Source organism: Sander vitreus, unplaced genomic scaffold (genome assembly GCF_031162955.1).
Source record: "Sander vitreus isolate 19-12246 unplaced genomic scaffold, sanVit1 ctg376_0, whole genome shotgun sequence".
Classification (NCBI taxonomy): Eukaryota; Metazoa; Chordata; class Actinopteri; order Perciformes; family Percidae; genus Sander; species Sander vitreus.
In genome coordinates this window covers 63,209-85,112 of record NW_027595506.1, presented here as the reverse complement: position 1 = coordinate 85,112, position 21,904 = coordinate 63,209, and the positions used below count along the sequence as shown (strand labels likewise).

Genomic DNA, 21,904 nt, shown 5'->3' with positions numbered 1-21,904 from the left:
GCTGATCAGAGGATGAATACCTACCTCTTTCCACATCGGTCAAAGAAATAGTATAATCGAATAATGAATGCCATTCTAAGCATAAGTATGGTCAATGCCCATATCATTTACTGCAGCATGACTGCCGGTCCACACAAGCCACTGAAGGCCTTTGTGCAGGACATTATCACTTCTTTGCTTGAGGTCTTCTCCAAGAGAGAAAACAAAATACGGGGAAGGCGTTCAGCAGAGGGGGGAGAAATGCCACAGAGGCTTACAGAACGCCACTGGCTCCGTGAAACTGGCGATCGTCCAGACTGCATAGTTTGCTCCGATCGTACCTGTCCTAAAGGTCGTCATCAGACACAGTACAGGTGCATTCAGTGTGGGGTAGGCCTGTGTGCTGTGCCATGTAATGAGAGGTTCCACACTCTGACAAACTATAAACAGTGTCATCTGGATAGATAGGCACACATTAGGCCTCTGTAGGCAGATTACCAGCTTTCTGTTTACATGTGTGTGCTACTATATGGCACAGTAGTCATCATTTTGAACTGTTGGTTTTACCATATACAGTTTTCCTGTCCATTTGTTAGGCTATGTGGTTATGATGTCATAATATGCAAATTAGATGGGAAAATTTACTCCCGAGATAAACGTTAGGTCATTCTCAATATTTGTATCATTTTCACTTTGTCTCTATCTCAAACCACTTTCAAGCCAGAGCCTTCTGAAATGTAGGTGTCAAAATCTAGTCTAGCGCCTAAAGGGTTAACTTACCTGAATGTGTGGGTGGTTAGCCTTTATATGTCGCTTAAGGTTGGTGGTGTTTTTCCCCGAAATGTTTTGTCCGCAGTGCTTCCCGTCAGTTATAATGACACATTCTGACTTTTTGTCAGTATCATTGTACGTAAAATGCGACCAAATATCGAGCCTCTTCCTTCTACCTAGCATGTCGTCGGCGCTCGGCATTCTGGCAGAAATCTCTGGTGTTCTTGCTCCGCGTAGTTTCGTGTTGCAGCCACAGGCTGACAGCAACAGCACGAACTCATTCGGAATATTTTGAAGGCGTAACAGCTGAATATTCTATCTCATGATGAAAAAGTAGAGACGATTGTAGACGAAAATGAAGAGAGATTTTATCTTAGTTTTTAGTTTATGCAAAACATTTTAGTCTCATTGTTTTTCGTCAACAATAATGCATGTTAATTTAGTCTTAGTCAGCGTTTTTGGACATTGGTGCAGTCTCGTCATCGTCTTGTCTTAGTCATGGAAAAAAAGGTTGTTGACGAACATATTTAGTCTCGTCTCGGCTGACAAAATTAACACTAGTCTAGACCACACTCTATAAGTCACCTACAGTTTAACCCAGGGGGGTTCACCAACTCACAGACCGCATGCCACACAGTATTTTTCTCTATTGTCTAAATATCCCTTATTAGTGTGATCATAGCAAAGACAACTGAAAACAGAGCGGCTGACAGTTGAACTTTGCGAGAGAGATATTGAAAGGACCTTGTGTCTCATGGCGTGGAAACAGGACACCCATCTTTGCATGTATTATAGATTCCATTAAAATGTCAGCGCGCTCATGCTCAAGTAAAACATCTCACCACCCACATCCTCATACACTGCAGCTGCCACGCTCCCCTTTCCTCCTCTCTGTCAAATCTCTTTGATTTAATCATCCTTTGGGTCATTTTTGTGCTCCCCCTTTTGTTTCTATCCCCTCAATTATCACACATTGTACCGCTACAAACATACATACCTGTACTGGCATTCACATAAGCCGATATGTATACATGTACACATAGGTGTAGATTGCGGGGGGGATGCAAGGGATATGTCCCCCCCAATATATAGAAGAGGTAGATTTGTCCCCCTCAAAAAATATGATTGGTTCTGGAAGATTTAATCCACGTTGTCACTTTTTTTACGTTTTGGCGCTGTTTGACATTTTTCAAGTTTTTTTTAACGTTTTAACAGAAGTTTACTAACTGAGCAGCTTTGTATGAGAGAATACTATAGGCCTAACAGAAAATGTTCTGTATTTTAACTGTAACTGTTAACACACATCGTTTACGTTTTTTAATTACGGGGCAAAGTCTGGCTAATGAGCTGCCAGAACATTTTCTGTTATTTTATGGATTTATTTCTTAGAGTGCAGGAAAGGAATAGTTTGACACTGAAACTTTTCTGGGGGTCAACCCCCAGAGCTCCCGGTTAAAATGTGCCCCCCCCCCCAATGTTAAAACAAAACCTACATATAATGTAGTTTATACATATGTATGAAAGCACACACACTCCTCAATACATCTATTAAAGTGGTAAACAACTCAGGGATGTACGACTGTGTCCTCCCGCCAAAACAGCTGTCTCTGAAGATAAAATCTCCACCAGACAAAAAGAAACTATTAACAATTTATGCCGCAGGGCAAGCCATAACCTTAAACTACTCGCCTCAGAGCTGCTTTCCTCTCATCTGATCTGAACACACACAAAAAAGCTCAGCCTAAGTGCACAGTTGTCCCAATAGCACTTCAGAACAAGAGATTTATCTGCAATTAAATTAACAGCCAACCATTTTAAAACACTGTGTTTCACCAATTTACAATGTAAACTATTTGCAAGGCTCATTTTATTCTTCTCTTTTTGTTCTTTCCATTCCATGTTAAAGTCTATAAACAGGCCTGGAAAATGTCCATAGAACCCCTTCCCCTCCCCGCAGGTTGTATTGTAAAAAGTAACCAAAATCTGTGACACACACAAGCCTGAAGGCGGGTGATCCTTATACACACATTTGCACACTAAGCCCCCAAACCCCCTCTCCTCATCCCCACCCACCTCTCTCACTACATGCCCTGCATGCCTCCCATGCTTTAATGAAAGAGGCTCAGCTAAAGATGGACGGATGGCTGGCTGAAGTAGTTAGCGGCAGAGATGTGGCCACAGGGAGAGGCAGCCCGCCACTCCCAGCTGTTCACACAGGTCAGTTTAATCTAGTGGTGAACAGGCGGGATCAGGGCTGGGCACCACAGAGCCGGCCTCAGCTGCCTGCCAGGGGGATTAACAGGGAGAGCTGGACAGAGAGAGGGGGGGGTTCAGTTCCACAGGGAAAGCACTCTTGCTTACAGGGCTTCAGGGTGATCAGGCTCGAGTACGCCCATGAAAGGTGAAACATGGGGAATCTAGTAACACCTTGTAGAGGTGGCACAGTGATTTACTGATCAACCCACAGCATGAATGTTTGATTCTGAGCCTTTCTACACATACAGTTCACACATTGTACCCGTTAGTGCTGGGATTTGTTCTGGCTGCTTTGAGATCCTTTTACAGCGCACGTTTTTAAGGCCTCAGTATGCTAAAGTTTGTCAGATCATTTGACCACATTTTCACCTGTGGAATTTGTCCAACCTTTTTTGTAACTTTTTGAAAACATTCTGAGAATCTTTATAAATACAGACGGACTGCAGAGGTGTGAAAGTAAACTGGGTTTGAAGTTCTCTTCAGAAACACACCGCACACTGAAGTGCCGCGAATCGGAGTTATTTTCATTTCAATCTTTTTTTTAATTCAATCTGTTCGGCCATACCGGCTGTGATCAGGCAGTTAATCACATACAGGAAGGCTGTACAAAATAAAACACCCAGGTTTATGGTGATTTTGGCTGTCTTGACCAGCCACACACACTCCACAGGCTCCTTGAATGTTACTGTACTGATCCTGTTTGTCTATCCATGATGTGGGACAAATTCCTCCAAACATATCCTGTGGGTTTGCTTTCTACACAACAACCAAAAGCAAACCTGAACACCAAGTTTCTTAAAGCAGCTTAGTACCATATTCAGCTACATATTCATGCAGCTTTATTCAATCAGAAGATGATTTAGCGCGCACACACACACACACACACACACACACACACACACACACACACACACTAGAGGAAACGATCTGGCCGGTGGCGAGCCAAGCCCAGGAATATATACTGCAGGGCTGGTGAGTGGAATTAGAAGCAGCTGTGCAGGTAAGTATCAGTGGAATCACCAGCAGCTGTGCAGAGAGGTAGATCACCAGCCACGCCCCTTGACCTACTTCCAGGAGAGTCCGCCAAACACACATACAGACACCAGACACAGTGGGGAAAAAGGGGAGAGACACACATACAGAACAGGGAGAGAACAGCTGCCCACATAACAGTATCCCGACCCCCAAAGGGCGCCTCCTGGCGACCCACCAGGTTTGTCTGGGTGATCACGATGCAAGTCTGTATCAAGTCTGTATCAAGTCCGCTCCTCGCGTCCATATCCCTCCCAGTCGACTAGGTATTGGAGGCCCCTACCCCGCCTCCGAGAGTCCAGGAACCTCCGGACCGTCTAGGCCAGATGGTCGTCAATAAGCCAAACAGGTGAAGGAGGATCCACAGGCGGACACAGAGGGCTGGAGGACACAGGTTTCAGTTGAGAAACGTGAAAAGTTGGGTGAACCTTCATGGCTTGTGGCAACTTCAAAAGGACAGCTGAGGGGTTAACAATAGACTCCACCACAAACGGACCCAAATACCGAGCAGACAATTTGCGCGACTCGGTACGAAGAGGGATGTTCTTCGACGAAAGCCAAACCTCCTGGCCAGGATGGAACATGGGTGCAAGAGTCTTGTGCCTATCCGCCATCCTCTTGTTCCGCTCAGCGGTCCAGAGCAAAGCTTCCCGGGCGTCGCTCCACACTTTCCGGCAGCAGCAAAGGTTCTCCTGAACTGACGGGACAGCCAATTCCTTCTCCTGAGTGGGAAACAAGGGGGTTGATATCCCAAGGCTACCTTGAAAGGTGAAAGGCCGGTGGCAGAGGTGGTTAGGGAGTTGTGGGCATACTCTATCCATGGCAGCTGTTTGGCCCAGGAGGTCGGATGCCGAGCAGCCACACAACGAAGGGACACTTCGAGGTCCTGATTGGCTCTCAGTCTGACCCTTAGTTTGGGGATGAAATCCTGAGGACAGACTTACAGAAGCACCCAAAGCAGTACAAAAAAAACAAAAAAAAAAACTTTCCAGACATGAGAAGTAAACTGTTGATGTCCACAGGTATTCCGTGGGGACGGAATACATTTGGACTAAGAGGTCCGCTGTCTCACTGGCAGACGGTAATTTTGGTAATGCTACGATGTCCACGATGGTAAGTATAAAATCCACGGCTATGTGAGACCAGGGGAGGGGTAGCAGCAGACCCAAAGGAGACTGGTGAGAGGCTTTACCCCGAGCACAGGCTGAACAGGCTGCCACGTAAGCCCGCACATCCGCCTCAACTGATGGCCACCAAAAATGTCTCTTCAACAGCGTCAAAGTGCGTTTCATCCCAGGGTGACAAACAAAGCGGGGAGGTGTGAACCTACTGTACTAAACCTACTAAAGAATAGGGCCCATCTGGCTTGACGAGAGTTGAGTCTTGGTGGATTGGATGTATGCCAAGTTTTTGTGGTCAGTCCAGACCACAAACGGCTGTTCTGAGGGTGAAGCCTCTGATCAGTGGGGGAGCGCTGGGAGATGACGACTCCCACACCTGAGTCAGAAGAGTCCACTTCCACAATAAACTGCAGAGAGGGATCAGGCTGTATTAACACGGGGGAGGTTGAAAACAGCTCCTTTAGCGCACTAACAGCCTGCTCTGCTTCAGCGGACCATAGGAAAAGGACTTTAGGGGACGTGAGTCTAGTGAGAGGAGCCACCACCCGACTAAAACCTATGGTAAAAATTTTTCACCTGCCCGCTCTCAATGATGAATCCAAGGAATGATGTAGACGGAAGATGTAGATGTTTGTGGAACCTACATTTTTCTGCTTTCACGTACAGCTTATTCTCCAAGAGACGTTGTAGGACTTGACAGACGTGTGACTCATGCTCCTTGGGTGACTTGGAAAAAACAAGAATGTCATCAAGGTATACAAAGACAAAACGGTTCAAAAAAATCCCTAAGAACATCGTTCACCATGGCCAGGAACACAGCTGGGGCGTTAGAGAGCCCAAAGGGCATAACTAAATATTCAAAATGCCCCAGTGGACTCTTGAACGTCGTTTTCCACTCATCTCCTTGCCGGATTCTGACGAGGTGATAGGCATTCCTGAGGTCGAGTTTGGAAAACACTGTGGCACCATGCACGGGTTCAAAAGCGGAATTGATGAGTGGAAGGGGATACTTGTTTTTAATGGTGATGTTGTTTAAACCCTGAAAGTCAATACAAGGATGTAAAGACTTATTTCTTCTTTCTTCTTCTTCTTTCAACAAAGAATCTTGCACCCACAGGAGATGACAAGGAACGGATTATGCCAGAAGCCAGAGAATCCCCATTATATTGCTCCACAGCCTCTTTCTGGTCGGGACAGATTGTATAAGCGGCTAGAGGGCAAAGGAGCAGCAGGAAGACACTATGGGACAATCGTAAGGTCTGTGTGGTGGTAGAGAAAGCGCCTTGTCCTTACTGAAGGCCTCCGCTAGATCATGGTATTCCTTAGGGACTGATGACAGATCGGGTGGAGCAATGGGAAAAGTAGGGTTACTTTTAGCGGGTGGAACAGCTGACCTAAGACACTCTGAATGGCAGTGAGTGCTCCAACTGAGAATGGTGTATCGTGTCCAGTCAATTTGTGGGTTGTGGAGGACCAGCCAGGGGAAACCAAGGATTAAGGGGGTTGTAGAGGCAGACATGACTTAACTGAATGCTTTCACAATGGTTGCCAGATAAAACTAAAGAAACAGGTGGTTTGAGTCATCTCCGCAAGGAGGTGCCCATCAAGGGCTGTAACATGAATGGGGGTTGGAAGTGGCTCAATGGGGATACCAGCTTGTTTTACTAATTGGTGATTTATAAAGTTAGCCTCTGCACCTGAATCTATGAGGGCTGAGAGTGACAGGAACTGATTTTGGAAATGCAATGAAGCTGGAACTTGTTGCCGGGGAATGGTGGGTTCAGGATCCAATTCTTGGCTCGCTAGAAGTCCCACCTTTACTAGCGAGCCTTGTCTTTTGGTTGCTTTGGGCATGTAGCTAGAAAGTGTGTGGCGTCCCCACAGTATAGGCACTCACCCGCCTGGAGGCGTTGTTGCCGCACTGTAGGAGAAAGCAGAGCACGACCCAGTTGCATTGGCTCCTCCTCAGCCCTGTGAATGGGGTCTGGAACTGGAGGAAGCCGTCTCCAGGGAGGTGAGGCTTGGGGAGGTTGAAGGCGGGGTAACTCGTCCTCTGAGATGTGGCCGACCGCCTCTCTCCCGAAGCCTCTTCCGCAACCTGTTGTCAAGCTTAATAGACAGGGACACGAGAGAATGCAAGTTATTTGGTTCGTCACGGGTAGCAATTTCATCCTTAATTGATTCATTCAAACTATTTAGGAATGCTCCTTGAAGTGCTTCTTCGTCCCATTTGCAATCCGCCACCAGCATCCAAAACTCAGAGTATTTCGCCACAATGTTTGAGCCCTACCTAAGATTGAATAGTCTCTTGGAAGCATTTCCAACATGGTCAAAAACTGGTCTTCAACTTAGTAGAAAAATCAGCAAAAGTCAATCCAGTCATAGATTGGTTCGAGCACACAGCCTCAGCACACACCAACGCTCTCCCTATAAGCAACCCATAACAAGTGCATAATGTACTTTCGATGATTCCGTAGAGAATGACAGTGGTCTGTAGCAAAAAAAACGGCACTTGTTCAACTCTCTGGTGAACGGTTCAGGTGACGTGACTGGGGGTTCCGGATGGAGCGAAGCCGCCGCCATGTCTGAGGAGACAGCTTGGGGTGCGGAAAACTGGGGATCAGAGAGAGGTGGAGAACTGACAGACAATTTAGTCATTTGAGAGGTTAACGGAGTAACCTGATTGAGCAGTTGGTGGTTGTTTTCCAATAAAGTACGAATTAATTGGTCATGTTGCCCGAGCAAAGCTCCCTGAGCCTGGATAGCTCGCTGGATGCTATCCTCATTAACCTTGTGTTGTTTCTCTGTAGGGTCCATGGCCAGATCGTTCTGTTTGGCTTTGGTTCTGACCCAGCACACAGAGAAACATACACGGACTCAGAGTAACTATTTAACAAAATGTTTTAATGAAAGTTCAGTACTTATAGCAACCAAGCAAGGCAAACACAAAGTAGATTGACTCCGAGCTGGATTGGGGGCTTAGGCGGGCAGACAGAGGAATGTCCAACTTTCTTGCAGGCATCCAAAACAGGAAGGTAGGAATGCTGGAGCATGATGAGCAGATGGAACAGCAAGCCACAGCAGCAGGTCTTGAGGTGTAGGTCTGAACAGGGAAAAGCAGGACGTTAGCAAAGGCATAAGGAGACTAACCCTAGGACTAAACTGACAAACAAAGTTTAGTTGCCGGTGGAGAGCCAAGCCCAGGAATATATACTGCAGGGTTGGTGAGTGGAATTAGAAGCAGCTGTGCAGGTAAGTATCAGTGGAATCACCAGCAGCTGTGCAGAGAGGTAGATCACCAGCCACGCCCCTTGACTTACTTCCAGGAGAGTCTGCCAAACACACATACAGACACCAGACACAGTGGGGAAAAAGGGGAGAGAACAGCTGCTCACATAACAGCTTCACAGCTATTCACGCCGCTTCAGAGTGCGGTGTATTCCTGGCGTTAGGCTACATCTACACTACTAAATCTTAGATTAAAAAAGAATACATTTCAGCCGCGTCCACACTAGTTCAGCATTTCCAGGCCGCTAAAACAGACATTTGAAAACACTGCTGCTACAGTTTTGGTTTGAAAACCTCGGGTTGCTTTGTAGTCTGGATGGGAACAAACTGAGACATTTGGAAACGACTAAGCTGACGCCAGCGTTCACCTCCTGATTGGGTCCTATCAGTCATGATGTGTTCTTGCCTCATTCCTCACGCCCCTATCACATGAACCTTTCCCGGATGGATATTCATATATTATTTATTTAGAAAATTGTAATGGTAAACATACATATCGAAGGCACAGCAAATCCTTAATCTTAACTGTATCTTTGGATGGCTACCATAGTGGCTACCCTACCTACTGTATATAGCCCTATCATCAATGTTATATAAATGAAATGTTGTTTTTTCACAAATTATTTTACGAAATGTGGACAATAAAAGTTAGAAAATGTATCAAAAGGTGAGGAGCATGCAGTGAAAACCAGGCTGAGTCAGTGCATAGCCCAGAAAGAGATACATATTGACTAAAACAAAGTTCACATGCAATTTGAAACTCTTGTTGTATACTCTTTGTATTTCTAATGTTTTGATGTGAGTTGAGTTGGTAACAGTTTCTAATCAGAAGGTTCTGTACATTACAGTAACGTTCAGATCATTTCTTTTAGGTTTGCAAAGATTTCTATTAAGATGCAAATGTTTTCATAGCTGACTGTTTTCCTGTGCAACAAGGGATTATTAGCATCACTATGGGGGTCTTTACCAAATAAAGTGGTTAAGATAATCTGGCTAAACTGTCAACTGCCGTTGAACCTATTTTTAGTGAGGTTGCTGCTTTTCAAGATCTCAGCAATTACTTTGGTGAGTACAGTGTAAATACACTGATACATTTGGTGGCTAGTGCAATGAAAGTACGACTCAAACTGTAATACACTGTTGTTTACCTTTTGAGTTGGGCCAAAAATATTTCAGGTTTACCTTAGATTATAAAATGTAACCATAGTTTGGAACGCATTTTGAATGCCAGGCAGATTAGAGACTAAACTGTGGGTTTGCTCGTGATGAAGTAGCAATCCATCATTGCTGTTTCCTTTCCTTATGCCCAGTGTGCTTATATGTGTGGCCTGTCTTGTATCTATACATAGACAATGGGTAGAGCATGTCACGCGTACTGCATGGATAAAGTGTGTGATTCCACTGCTAAAAATGTATGCTGCTCCACATGACCTGTTAAATCATGTTACACACTGTACATACAGTGCAAATCATACACACTTTGCGGCGCCAGGAGCACCAGGGCAACCCCAGAATGCAAACAAAGAAGATTCTTGACTAACACCCCCTTGAAATGCCACATCAAACAGCTCCTGATATAGAGTCATGAGCAGCAGTGACATGATGACTAAAGCACTGCTACTGTTTATGAGCTGGCAGTTGTGGGATATTTTCTCTAAATTCCAATGGCCCATTATTGACTCAGCCCTAGACAGAAGTGGGCCTCTGTGTCGGCTCAGGGCATCAGTTGGATTGATTAGACTGCTGGTGCAGATGGCAGCAGAGCGATGCAGTCTGACTGCTGGGACATTGGTTAGTGATGGGGGTCACCGGTCAGTTTTGACGGTGATTCTGCCACACCAGATGACTCTGGTTTCACGTTTAGTTCTTCCTGTCAGCTGTCCAGGAGAACAGACACCATGAAATGTTCCTCAGTAAGATTCACCACGGTGGAGTGATACCGTTTGGAAAAAAAGAAAGTCCTATAATAGGCGCATTTCTGGTGCAGTTTTTAGTGTGCTGTTTTTTGACAGCAAGCTTCAGGGAAGGTAATACTAGAAGGCACCAACTTCTAAAATTGTTTCACATTTCTACTACATAAATGACCCAATTTAAATACATATTCATCATTCCAGCAGTGAAAATCCCTTTAAAGTAAGCAGCAAAGCATTACATGGGAATTCTTTTTTCTCTTTTCTTGGGTATGTTTGTGCCTCTGCCCTACCTGTGATGGTAAACCATTGAAGTTATTTTAAATCACAGAGCATACCATAAGATAAGTGACATTAGACATTGCCTGCAGGAAATTATGAACATATTGCATATCTCTGTTGGTAGTGCTCTTTTGGGTAAAATGGACATTTTAAAGCTGCATTAATACTTTTTTATTTCATTGTTCTGCCACTTTTGGGCAAAGGAACAGGCGGAAACCACAACACTGACAGATTATTGAAAATGTAAAGCTGCTATGGCTAATATGTTACCAAAAAGTTGGCTTTGTATGCCTCAAACAGACAGAGCAACATTAGCAATTATTTAGAAATACATTTGTTTGCAACCAAAACAATGAGGAAAAAAAAGGCTAAAAATCTCCTTAGAGCTGCAGTCTGGTCGACCCCTTTCACAAATACACATTATTTGATCCATTATTAACATAAAAATATTGATCAGTTGAACTTGTATTATGTTAATGAATGCAGTGTGTCATGTCAATCATGTGGCAGCCTGTAACAGCCTGGCGAGTCTTTCTAGGCATCATTGGCATTTCAACATGTGTTCCCGAAACTTGTTCTTGGAATTCCCATTTGTTTCCCCAACCATCATGCCAAGATAGAATGTGGAACAAATGGAGGACTCAGCTTTGGAATACATTTTCCCAAAAAAAAGAAAGGAGAGAAGAGCTCTTCAGTCAACTCTTCAACGCCCGCAAATCTCCCTAATTTTCGGCAGTTTACAGGCTGTGAATGTCGCGTTCGTCTGTGCCACATATTGACGGAAACGAACCATGACGTATGTGGAGAGCTCCCGCGGAGGTGCTAATGGCTCTAATAAGAATATGAATACCAGGGAAACCCTCTGGCTTAATTAGCATATGAATAGCAGCGACACCACTCCTGTCCAGAGAATGTCTGGCTGGAATTTCCTCACTCAGTATTGGCTGAAGCCACTACTTTTAAACAAGAAAAATCACTCGTGATTGGTTGGCAGATCACTACCAACCAATCATATTTATACCATATATAATATATATATATATATATATATATATATATATATATATATATATATATATATATATATATGCATATATATATATATATATATATATATATATATGCATATGCTACTATGTTGTATATTCATGTCATTGTTATGCTATGGACTACACTATATTACCATCAAGGACATGAATTTATTGAGGAAAGGAAAATTTGCCAGGAACGTGATGTTTATTCAAAGCTATTCAGAGCTTTATACACAACAAACACAGGCTACACAACAAATGGTAACTGTTAAAAAAGGTAACTGGCATTCTGTCTGAATTCGGTCTGTTTTGCAGACGTCTGTGGTGCGTTGCCCTGTACTTCTGCTGGCTGCGAAAAGGACGCACAATCCATTCAGCGCACTCTGTCTCGCTTCCAGCAGCTGTAAAAACAATTAATAAAGACAATCAGTACTTCGCGATGCACTGCGTATGGACATAACACATTAAAAATAGTCACCTTGACCAAAACGGATCTATCTTACCCTCTTTCTTCTCGCTGAAGTCTTCACAGCTTCCGCCTGCGATGCAAGATCTGGTTGTTTCTACATGAAGCTCCTGCTTACTGTCTCGTAATTACAGGCAGCTGGAAAACAATTAAATGAGAGTGGTATGAATAAAAATAAAAAAACATAAGTCACAGTAAAATTAAACAAGGAATGAGAAAACAGGAAAAGTTACTTACACACAATGCCTGTGTCATGTATCATGTAAATCTGGACTTGCAGACATAGCTCTGAGCAAATCGGTCACGGGCCGGCCTCGTTATGAGGCGAGGTTAGTCTGTAAAAACAAAAAGTACGGTTAAGATCGGTATATTAACGTATCTATTTCCTTATACAGCAGAATGAAAGCATCTTCTTTAAATCTTACCCTTGCTCCGGTTCGTAGCACCTACAATTTGTCTCTGAGTTGTGAAGACGGTGTACTGCTTCCTGTAGATTACAAGACCAAAAAAAAACTTTTATAAAGCAACTTACACTGGCCCCGCTTATTAGCTCTGCCTAATAATGAATCACGCTGAAAGCAGTCACACAGCTGTGCTGCTCGCGTTTAAAACATTACTGCCAAAGTCTAAGTAGCCTGTTTAACATCCAAATACAGTCATTGTACTTCTCAAGAGTTAATAAACAGTACAGACTAGCTCACAGTTTCATTAATAATCACATACCTACGTTTTCTGTGGGCGCATCTTTACGGCGCCCCGGAGGTGACATGGAGTTAAAAAATGAAAACGCTCCGCACATCTGGAACAACTCCTGTGTGTTTCCTTTTTAGGTGCGTGGTTGGACTCCCGTGATAAACAAGTGAAGTTTGACAGAGTGGACAGACAACTCTTTTACCAGTTGGCCTGAAATACTCCATACTTTGGAAGCTTTTGCTCTAACTCTCGGAGGAGTCTCCCTCCGTTATTTTTCAAATCAAAGCAGTGAGGGGGGGTAGGGGCAAAGTGATAGAGAAAGACAAAGAGGAGCAGATTAACCAGCAGGGTGCGAACAGCGCACAGACTGGTGTGGATGTGAATTACAGTGGGTTTTAAAGGAATACTGGGAAAGTTTAATAACAATAGGACAATTGAAGTCCAGATTATGAGGCCATTTCAGCAGAGCCAACAGCTTCATATGGACATGTGAATGTGGTGCTGAATTTGCCAGTATTTTAAGAAGACAAATGGTTGGGACTTTGTAATGCAATGACACAGCTGATATGCTTTATGCGAAGCACAGTGTTTTGGTGTCTTCTCTTAGAAAACTGTACAGTGGTGCCACTGCCTCTGTCTCCATTCCACCAGACAATCTTGGATGAGCAAGACCAAAGAAAGGTCATTGTAGTCATGCCACTTTGCACAGTGGATGAGCTCTAGGAGACTGTGATGTTGTTTGCATGGAATGCACGTTTTACCTTTATGGCAAAGCCTGATTAAAACTAATTGTTGAAATAAATGGTTTTGTGTATATTTTTTACATAACATTGGCCGTTGCTAATAGATGCTTTCCGACCGGATAGTACTTGTACTTTTTAGAGGAAAAGTACACTTCTAAGCAGTTCTAAGAACTACTCTCCCCCAAAATCTTTTTTTCCGTTTGCATTCCCACTGGCCCAGTGGCCATAGGGGCTGGTAGGAGGGAGCTTCTCAACTCCGAAAACTTTGAAGCAAATTGTCAATTCGGCATCAATTTTTGCAAGACTGCCTATATTCGAAATCTAAACAGTTCATTTCTCTCCTAAAACGTTGTCAGAAGTGAATTTAATGATGAATAATATGGTGAAAACTGTTAAAAATGTCCCGTTGTTGGTTGTTGCTGTGTCTGCAAGTTTCCGAGTTGGCAGTGGGCGGGACTTATAAGTTCGACCAATCAAGTCCACCTAGGAGAAGGGAGAAGGGAAAAGACCCTGTTCTGGAGTAGGAGCTAAAAAAGTACGCTACAGCGGAACTTAAAAATCCCCAAATGTTTCCTGTCGGAACACGACGAAAAAAATGTTCTAGGAACATTTAGGTAAAAACGGTAAAACTCCCCTTGCTGCTACCCTGATTTGCATTTGTATAGCTCACAGCATTTTCATTTACATGTTAAAGCCTCCCCTAGAATTAGGGGGAGGGGGGTCATGGGGGGACAACTGTCAATCAAGGCCCACGTCAATTTCTGACAGTTCACAGCAGTTTTCGGTGTTGCCTGTAAATTACCGTGTGCAGTCGTGAACCTGAACTTCCACAACAATCTACAGTGCTGCTTACTGACGAAAATCCCACTTTTCATGCAGTGTTTAAAGGTGCAGTAGGTAGACTTCTAAAACTACCTTTCTGTCATATTAGCTGAAACTGACCCTATGTTCAGCAGGTCATTAAAATAATCAGCTCCTCTGGCTCCACCTACAGCCTGGAGAGAGATTTACAAAGATCCACCGCTCCCTGTTGAGATGCACCAATCAGGGCCAGGGGGAGTGTCTAACTGTTCAGATGCACCAATCAGGGCCAGGGGGAGTGTCTAACTGCGTGGTAATCACTGCTCATGTACACACATTCATTCTCCCTTATGGGGAGAGGGGCTTAGGAGACCGTTTTGGGCTTTAGCAGAAAGGGGGGAGGGACTGAGAAGTTGTCGATGTTCAAATTTTTTGGCTAAGTCCTGGATCTTCACAATCTTACCTACAGCACCTTTAAAAGGAGGCGAGGTGCCCAAGTAGAACCTATGTATGGGTAACACTGAGTTACTGAAGAAATTGGAGTTCTAATTAAATGAAACCTCTAATCCCCTTCCTTTATCTGTTCCAACTAGGTTCCACTCATGTCGGGGATCTGCGGGCCACATCCAACCCCAGCTCGCCCTCCTCCTCTCCACAAACTCCCAGCGCCCTGGGCAGTGGCAGCTCTGACCCGGTGGTGAACGGAGGCCTGTGCTCCGCCGCTTACTGCAGCTCAGCAGGGGGTAGGAACACCCACACACGGAGCTACTACTACAGAAGCCCAGAACCGATCACCCCACAGGGGATTTAGTTGAAACCATTATGGGATAGTGAGCAGATGTCATCCTGCAGTAGTTAGGAACGATGGCTAACGTCCTGTCCCACCGCTGCTGCAGCTGGATGTAGGAAAATGTTTGGCCCGTGTTGTTATGTCACATAGCACTGTTATGTAAATGGATGGCAATGTCTTGTTTTGTTTTCTAGATAGAAAGACATAAACCTGACACAAAACTTCGTACACATGGTTGATTTTTCGGACTGAATTTCCATTTAGGTTGCCTTCATTCATTCAGCTGGATGCCGTTTTTAATTGTAACTAATTTCTTGTTGGATGAAGCAGGGTTTCCCCCAGTGTATTAAGTTACCCCCCGCCCCCCACCAGACCTAAACCACTGGTAATTATTTTGTAATGTATTTCAAGACGTTTTTTAAACTACAGTTACAGTGGGCATTTCAGTTGGAACTAGAGGTAGTCATATTATCAAATCACCAGTTATTTTTTTAGCACTGAGGGGATTCCTTCCATGATTCTGTTATCACAGAAATTATTGGGCTTAACATCAGATGCCATCAGTCTGTGACTGGCCCTAGCCAGGACGTCGTCAAAAAAGACACTTGCTACCGGGCTTAACAACTTTGATGGGAGAAACCCTGGATTAAGGGAGGTATTTTGTATCTTAAATGTATAAAACGTGTACTGAAATGTACTGTTGACGGGATGAATATGTCACTTGCTAATGACTGGTTAATTCTAGTAGCAAGTGACGTAGCTAACGCGTCCTAAAAGCTGCAGTTAGCTGAAGTAACGGTTGCTAGGAGCAGTTTACTCCTAGCAAAACAAAGAAATATTTTGCATTAAAAGTTGTTAATTCTGTAAGTTGACAGCTGTGTCAATATCATCCACACCTGGTAGCCTTTTTTAAACCATTTCTTGTTGCTGTTTTGTAATGGAATAGCTAGGTGGCTAACTAAATATTTTTTATTATTCAACTTTATTATCAGAAACGCATTAACAGTCCAAAAACAAAACTAACTAACAACAAACAAACTGACAAAATGACAATGCTCTCATGAATACATGTGAAAAAGAAATTACAAGGTGGCTAACTAACAAAAATGTATGAAGGATGGATGTTAATCCTGCCTGCAAAGCTCTGATTGGTCAATGGTGCTTTATAAGCACAACTTGTATTGTGATTGATTTTGATTGTTGTTTTCTCTCCACTAGATTAGATAAAGTCATTTAACAAAATGAAAACAAAAGAAAACATACTGTCTAACTGATTTCTAACACAATTTCTTCTCCTTGCTATCATCACTTCATAACATTTGCATCTAGCTGTTTTAAAATAAAAGTATAACATATCAAGTTTAAATGTATCTGGCTACTTTACTCTTTCCTTATTTAACATTTTATTTCAACTCTGCCACAGGAACAACCCCAAATTCGCCAGTCAGCCTCCCCAAGTCACCCACGTTCCCAACAGGCCGCGGGCCCTGGTCCGACGAGTGCTCCATCTGTTACGAGAACACGGTGGACACGGTCATTTACGCCTGCGGACACATGTGTCTGTGCTACGGCTGCGGTCTCAAACTCAAGAAGATGTCCAACGCCTGCTGTCCCATCTGCAGACGACAAATCAAAGACATTATCAAGACCTACCGGAGCACGTAAGGGGACGACCGCTAATGCACGGACGGCAAAAGTCCCAGAGTCAAGGGAAGAAATGTCAATGTTCAGGGAATATGAACGATGGTATTTGGTATTTTAATACAGTTGTTTGGTTCACTTGCATGACCTTTTCCAAAAGCCGGTTACCACTTCGCTGGTAGGGTCTCTTGTCACAGCCTCCCTGCAGAGTGGCGGAATGTTCCACTGACAACATTGTTCTGTTTGCTCTCTCCTGAGATCTCGGAAGACATTGGAGGGAGAAGGAAAAACTGAAACAATTCCAAAATGCTTTCATGTGTTGAGCTATGTTGCAAGGTGTAGGGACTGTCACCCTTTTGCAGCGAAGCAAATGAGTCACTTTGGGGCTGAGTGTCTCAATAACAGTTCTCTCGGAGGAAGACTGAAGCTCTGAAATGCGCTGTCAACCCGACGCGTGTTTCTGACTTTCTGACAGGTAATCATCTCAGTAGGTCACAACTTGTGTCTGTGTGTTCCTGAGCATTGGAGAAGAGAAGTTGGCAAAGGATTTCTGTAATTGTCGTGGTGATTATCAGTGAGTGATGTGCGTAGAAATGCAAGGCGGTGCTGAGTATATTAAGTAGGATTGTAACACCTCTTGTACTCGTATAATCTGATGTACCTTTATGGTAGTTCTATTTGCAAATGTCGGTGGTAGCTATATTGTTGTGGTAGCTAGCTGCTTGCTCTGCAATGTGGTATGTTGCACTGAAATCAGCATTGTCCTCTCCGAAAATGGCCCGTTATAGACAGAGAGGATAAAGACATTCATCGGTTCAAAACAATCTACAAGCCTGTGTCCAGCAGACTCAGCAGCTTCCAATCTATGAAAGAAAACAGGAAGTGAAAAAAACCTGTTATTTGGATTCTCCTCAGGGCCAGCAATCTTTTTTTAAAAGATGTGAACTAGTTTCCCAAACTTTACCTATAACCATGCCTAATACACTGTGACAGATCCTCTAAAATAGTTCCCATAACAACACATAAAAGGATTGTTGCTATGGTATCAGAAGCCACCACAGATACAACACAGCCTCCTGCCTTAAACCAGAGACGGTTCATGTGTTACATGCAGATATATCATATTCTGTTTGCTGCCGTTTTCCCAAAACCCTTCTTCGACACATTACCAAATAATTGCTGTTGTGTGGCACAACATGTTCACTCAGAGGAGAAAAAAGCACACAAATTTCGAAATTATTTTTGTAACATAAATCCATGACATTTCCAATTTTTCATTTAAATGTTTAATAAACTTTGTGACAGGCCTTTCAACAGCAGTAAAGAGCCTTTCACGGAAATCAGGTCAGGGGCAGGGTTTAAAATATATATATATATCACATTTTGTATGATTCCTATCCCTGAATTTCAGTATAGAATGTCTTGATACGTCCCCCAGAAACTCAGCAGTAAGCCATAGCTTATTTCATGACATCAGTCAAAGCTGAGAGGCTGTTTGTTGTTTAGTTTTTAAATGACATTGTACTTCACAACTTATGCTGCTATGATATTCACCAGCTGTCCTTTTTTGGGCAAATGCTGACAGTGATGTTTCACACATCCCTCCTCCCACAATACAGTTTGATTACGCTACTGCTTGAAGTGTGAATTCACATTTGAATGTTAACTTATGTATTTAGAGAGATAAATGATTTTTATCGGTGTGTTTTGAATTGAAAAAAAACAAAGAAAAAAACCTTTTTTTTAGTTTCTTTTGATTGATATTCATGATTCTAAGATTTGTGTTCCTGTTTATCTAAAACCATGTATTTCTGTTTCCAACAGAGAGAGTATAGAGAGCTTCTTGTACCTTGCAGCAATAAGAGATATTGCAGTACACAATCAAAACCTCATTGCTATGGGGTGCAAGATATAAACTCTTGGTTTTATTACAATCCTTGAATTTCAGGAGTTCTTTTTTTGTAATTTATCTTCTTGTGTGCAAGCCCATGTTAGGGAGCCATTCTACCCATTCTGTATGTATATCTTTTATCATGATATAGGGTGTCACTTTATAAAGCTACTGATTGTAATCTTGTAAATGTTTAGGCCAGCGTTGCTCTCTGAGACTCAACCATGGCATGTTTTACTACGACCAAATTCAATCATTGATTTTATTTTCCTTTTTAAAAATAATAATACATTGTATAAATGCAAGTCACTTGTTGCAAAACCCTGTATTCAATTTGAGCTTTTAAAAAATGTACATCCATCAATTTTTGGACCACTCTTTTAACGATGGGTATTTTTATTTTATATAATTGTTTTTAGCATCCAGAAAACTCCACAGGCTCCTTGAATGTTACTGTACTGATCCTGTTTGTCTATCCATGATGTGGGACAAATTCCTCCAAACATATCCTGTGGGTTTGCTTTCTACACAACAACCGAAAGCAAACCTGAACACCAAGTTTCTTAAAGCAGCTTAGTACCATATTCAGCTACATATTCATGCAGCTTTATTCCTAATCAGAAGATGATTTAGCACACGCACGCACACACACACACACACACACACACACACACATGCACATATGTGATAGAAAGAAGAAGTACCATAACTTATTAAATTCTACCCGCTGCTGTCAGGTGAAAACCTTGTATGTCCCAAACCGTTGTTTTTCAGGAAATGAAAGACTAATTTAAAAATATTTTATTGAGCTTTTTAAATCAGATTAAGTCAGACAAAATCACCTTATAACTGTTTAAATATTTGTAAAAACCCACAGACAGACAACAGGGACCCATAGCATTGATTTATGAAAAAAAAATGAAATATGGAGATACGAGGTTTCTGCCAGACAGCGACGGTAATCAATCATTACGCCCTGTACTCTCTATCGACGACGTTTCATTTCCGTTATGTTCAGGTGCCGCCGGAAATTCCGCCAGATGTCCCTCTTTTCGGCCAGATGTCCGTCCCCTTCCTCTGTCTCTGTGTTGGCGTTCTAACCTCTGGTGGATTTGTGAGGACTATGGTTAACTGCTCCTCAGATCTCTGCAGGGTAAATCCAGACAGCTAGCTAGACTATCTGTCCAATCTGAGTTTTCTGTTGCACAACTTACTCCAGATTTCCACTGGATGCGGAACGTCTGTGGACCGGCTCCGCTGCGGAACGGCTGCGTGCTCCGCCGTCCCACTAGGTCCGGATTTGTTGCGGCACGGCTGCGGCCATGACTGACAGCTGTAGTCACGAGGACCCACAATATCTGAATATATAATTCACGTAGAATAGAACCACAAAACCAACAACAGTTTGTTTCTAGCCAGAGGAGTAGAGAGGAAACAACTCTGTGTTTTCAAGGTGTAGTGCAGGGAAATATGATCCGCCGTGAGCACGCTGGATTTGACTTTGAAAATTAACCGCATTTTTATTTTGTTTCTGTGCTCGACTTCCTGTCCCGCACTATCTGCCGTGTGCTGAGGGTTAAGGTTAGGGTTAGAGCTGGGACGGAGTAGGGACGCAGACGTGCCGCAGTCAGTGGAAATTGCCGGTAAAACTACTTTTGAACATACACGTTCCACCAAAACAAGTTCCTTCCTGAGACTATTTAACAGAGGCACCGTGGCTCCGTCCGGAGCTTAGCACCGCCCAAGACTATTGTGATTGGTTTAAAGAAATGCCAATAAACCAGAGCATGTTCTTCTCCCATCCAGGAATGCTGTGTGGACTAACCAGACCCTCCTCTGCAGCTCTGTGGAGGAAGGTCTGGCTATGAGGGACTATATGCCCTGTGACCAGTGAGACAGGGAATTGAGAGACACAGAACTGATCGTCCAGCAGCACCAGCACACCAACTTTAAAACAATGTACACACAAGGCATCTGAAATATCATAAAAAAATAACAAAGGGCGTATTTCAACCATTTAACAAACAACCATGCTTTAAACATTTTTTTTGTTTTGATTTGTTTGGTGAAGCTTTTTGCCTTGCAGTTCCTCCCCTCAGCACCCCCTACTGCCTCTGTGTCTGGCCAATCGCACAGCAGCACATTTAGAGATTATTTGTGTTGATCTTAGTACTTTTTGTCATGCATGAGTAATCTGCGTGAACATGGGGACCAACAGTAGACGAGCATCAGAGTGGATCGCTGTTAGTGTTCATGTAGACTGGAAGCCGTGGCTAGAGATAGCCGACCAGACAGCTGAAGTACTTAGCAAACCTGTGTTTTCTTTCTTTCTCATTTGAAGCAACAAGTGTTTGTTTGTGAACTCTGGTCAGTGTGAGTCGGATGATTGTGGTTAATAAACTTTCCAGATGTGTTTGACCAAATATAGTTTGTTTCATAATTGAAATAACATGTACACAGATACATGTATTATATTCTCTGTCAGTCAAAGAGGAATGTAAGTCCAATATTCACTCTACTTTAAGCTAGTAAGTTAGCTTAGTTTTTGGTCTCCACAAACTCCTGAGAAAAATATCTAGCTCTTTAGCTGCTAAATGTTCTACTAGATGTTTAGCTTTGTCAGTTGTTTACTGCTGAGCAGGATATACAGTATAGGGGGTATATTAGAGCCTTTTAGTAAACGACAATGATGAGAGCTGTGAGAGTGAATCAAAATAGTAGCGTTGAGGGCCGTAAAACCAAAACTATTTGCTACAAAATGCTAGATGTGAAGAAAACTGCAAAGTCAGGTGTTTTCTGTGGCTTTGTTACTAGAAGTGCTACCTCTTACACTCCACACAGTCATTTGACCCCTTAATAACAAAAATATGGATTAGTGCAGCTTTAACTGACAGCAGTCCTAACATCACTAATACCAGCAGTGGAAGAAGTATTCAGGTCCTTTACTTAAGTAAAAATCTAATACCACACTGTAAAAATACTGTGTCACAAGTAAAAGTCCTGTATTGAAAATGTATCATTAGGAAAATGTACTTAAAGTATTAATAAGTACTCTATAAGTACTTATTAATGCAAAGTACTCAACTATAAATCCTTACATTGTAGAAACTGGAAACGATCCAACCAGCTGTGTGTTTAGTCTGCAGTCACGTCAGCTGACTAGTAGTCCTTATATTGTTGGCTAGTTTACTTTAGAATAAAACATCACA

The 21,904-nt window shown here is 43.0% G+C and overlaps 1 protein-coding gene across 1 annotated transcript; it reads left to right on the top strand.

Moving 5' to 3' along the window:
• Positions 1 to 11,430: 11,430 nt before the first annotated feature.
• LOC144513907 (E3 ubiquitin-protein ligase NEURL1-like) lies at positions 11,431 to 21,103 on the top strand. The gene is made up of 3 exons (XM_078245098.1): positions 11,431 to 11,458; positions 14,967 to 15,116; positions 16,587 to 21,103. Exons 1-3 carry the CDS (start codon positions 11,431 to 11,433, stop codon positions 16,826 to 16,828), a joined length of 420 nt encoding a protein of 139 aa, XP_078101224.1. The 3' UTR covers positions 16,829 to 21,103.
• The last annotated feature ends 801 nt before the right edge of the window (positions 21,104 to 21,904 follow it).

What these genes read in the sequence shown, in the direction of transcription:
- LOC144513907 (XM_078245098.1), top strand. Translation starts at nt 11,431, where the DNA reads ATGACGTATGTGGAGAGCTCCCGCGGAG. An exon ending in TGTGGAGAGCTCCCGCGGAG is followed by an intron (nt 11,459 to 14,966) that starts GTGCTAATGGCT and finishes TGTTCCAACTAG; the next exon opens with GTTCCACTCATGTCGGGGAT. An exon ending in TTACTGCAGCTCAGCAGGGG is followed by an intron (nt 15,117 to 16,586) that starts GTAGGAACACCC and finishes ACTCTGCCACAG; the next exon opens with GAACAACCCCAAATTCGCCA.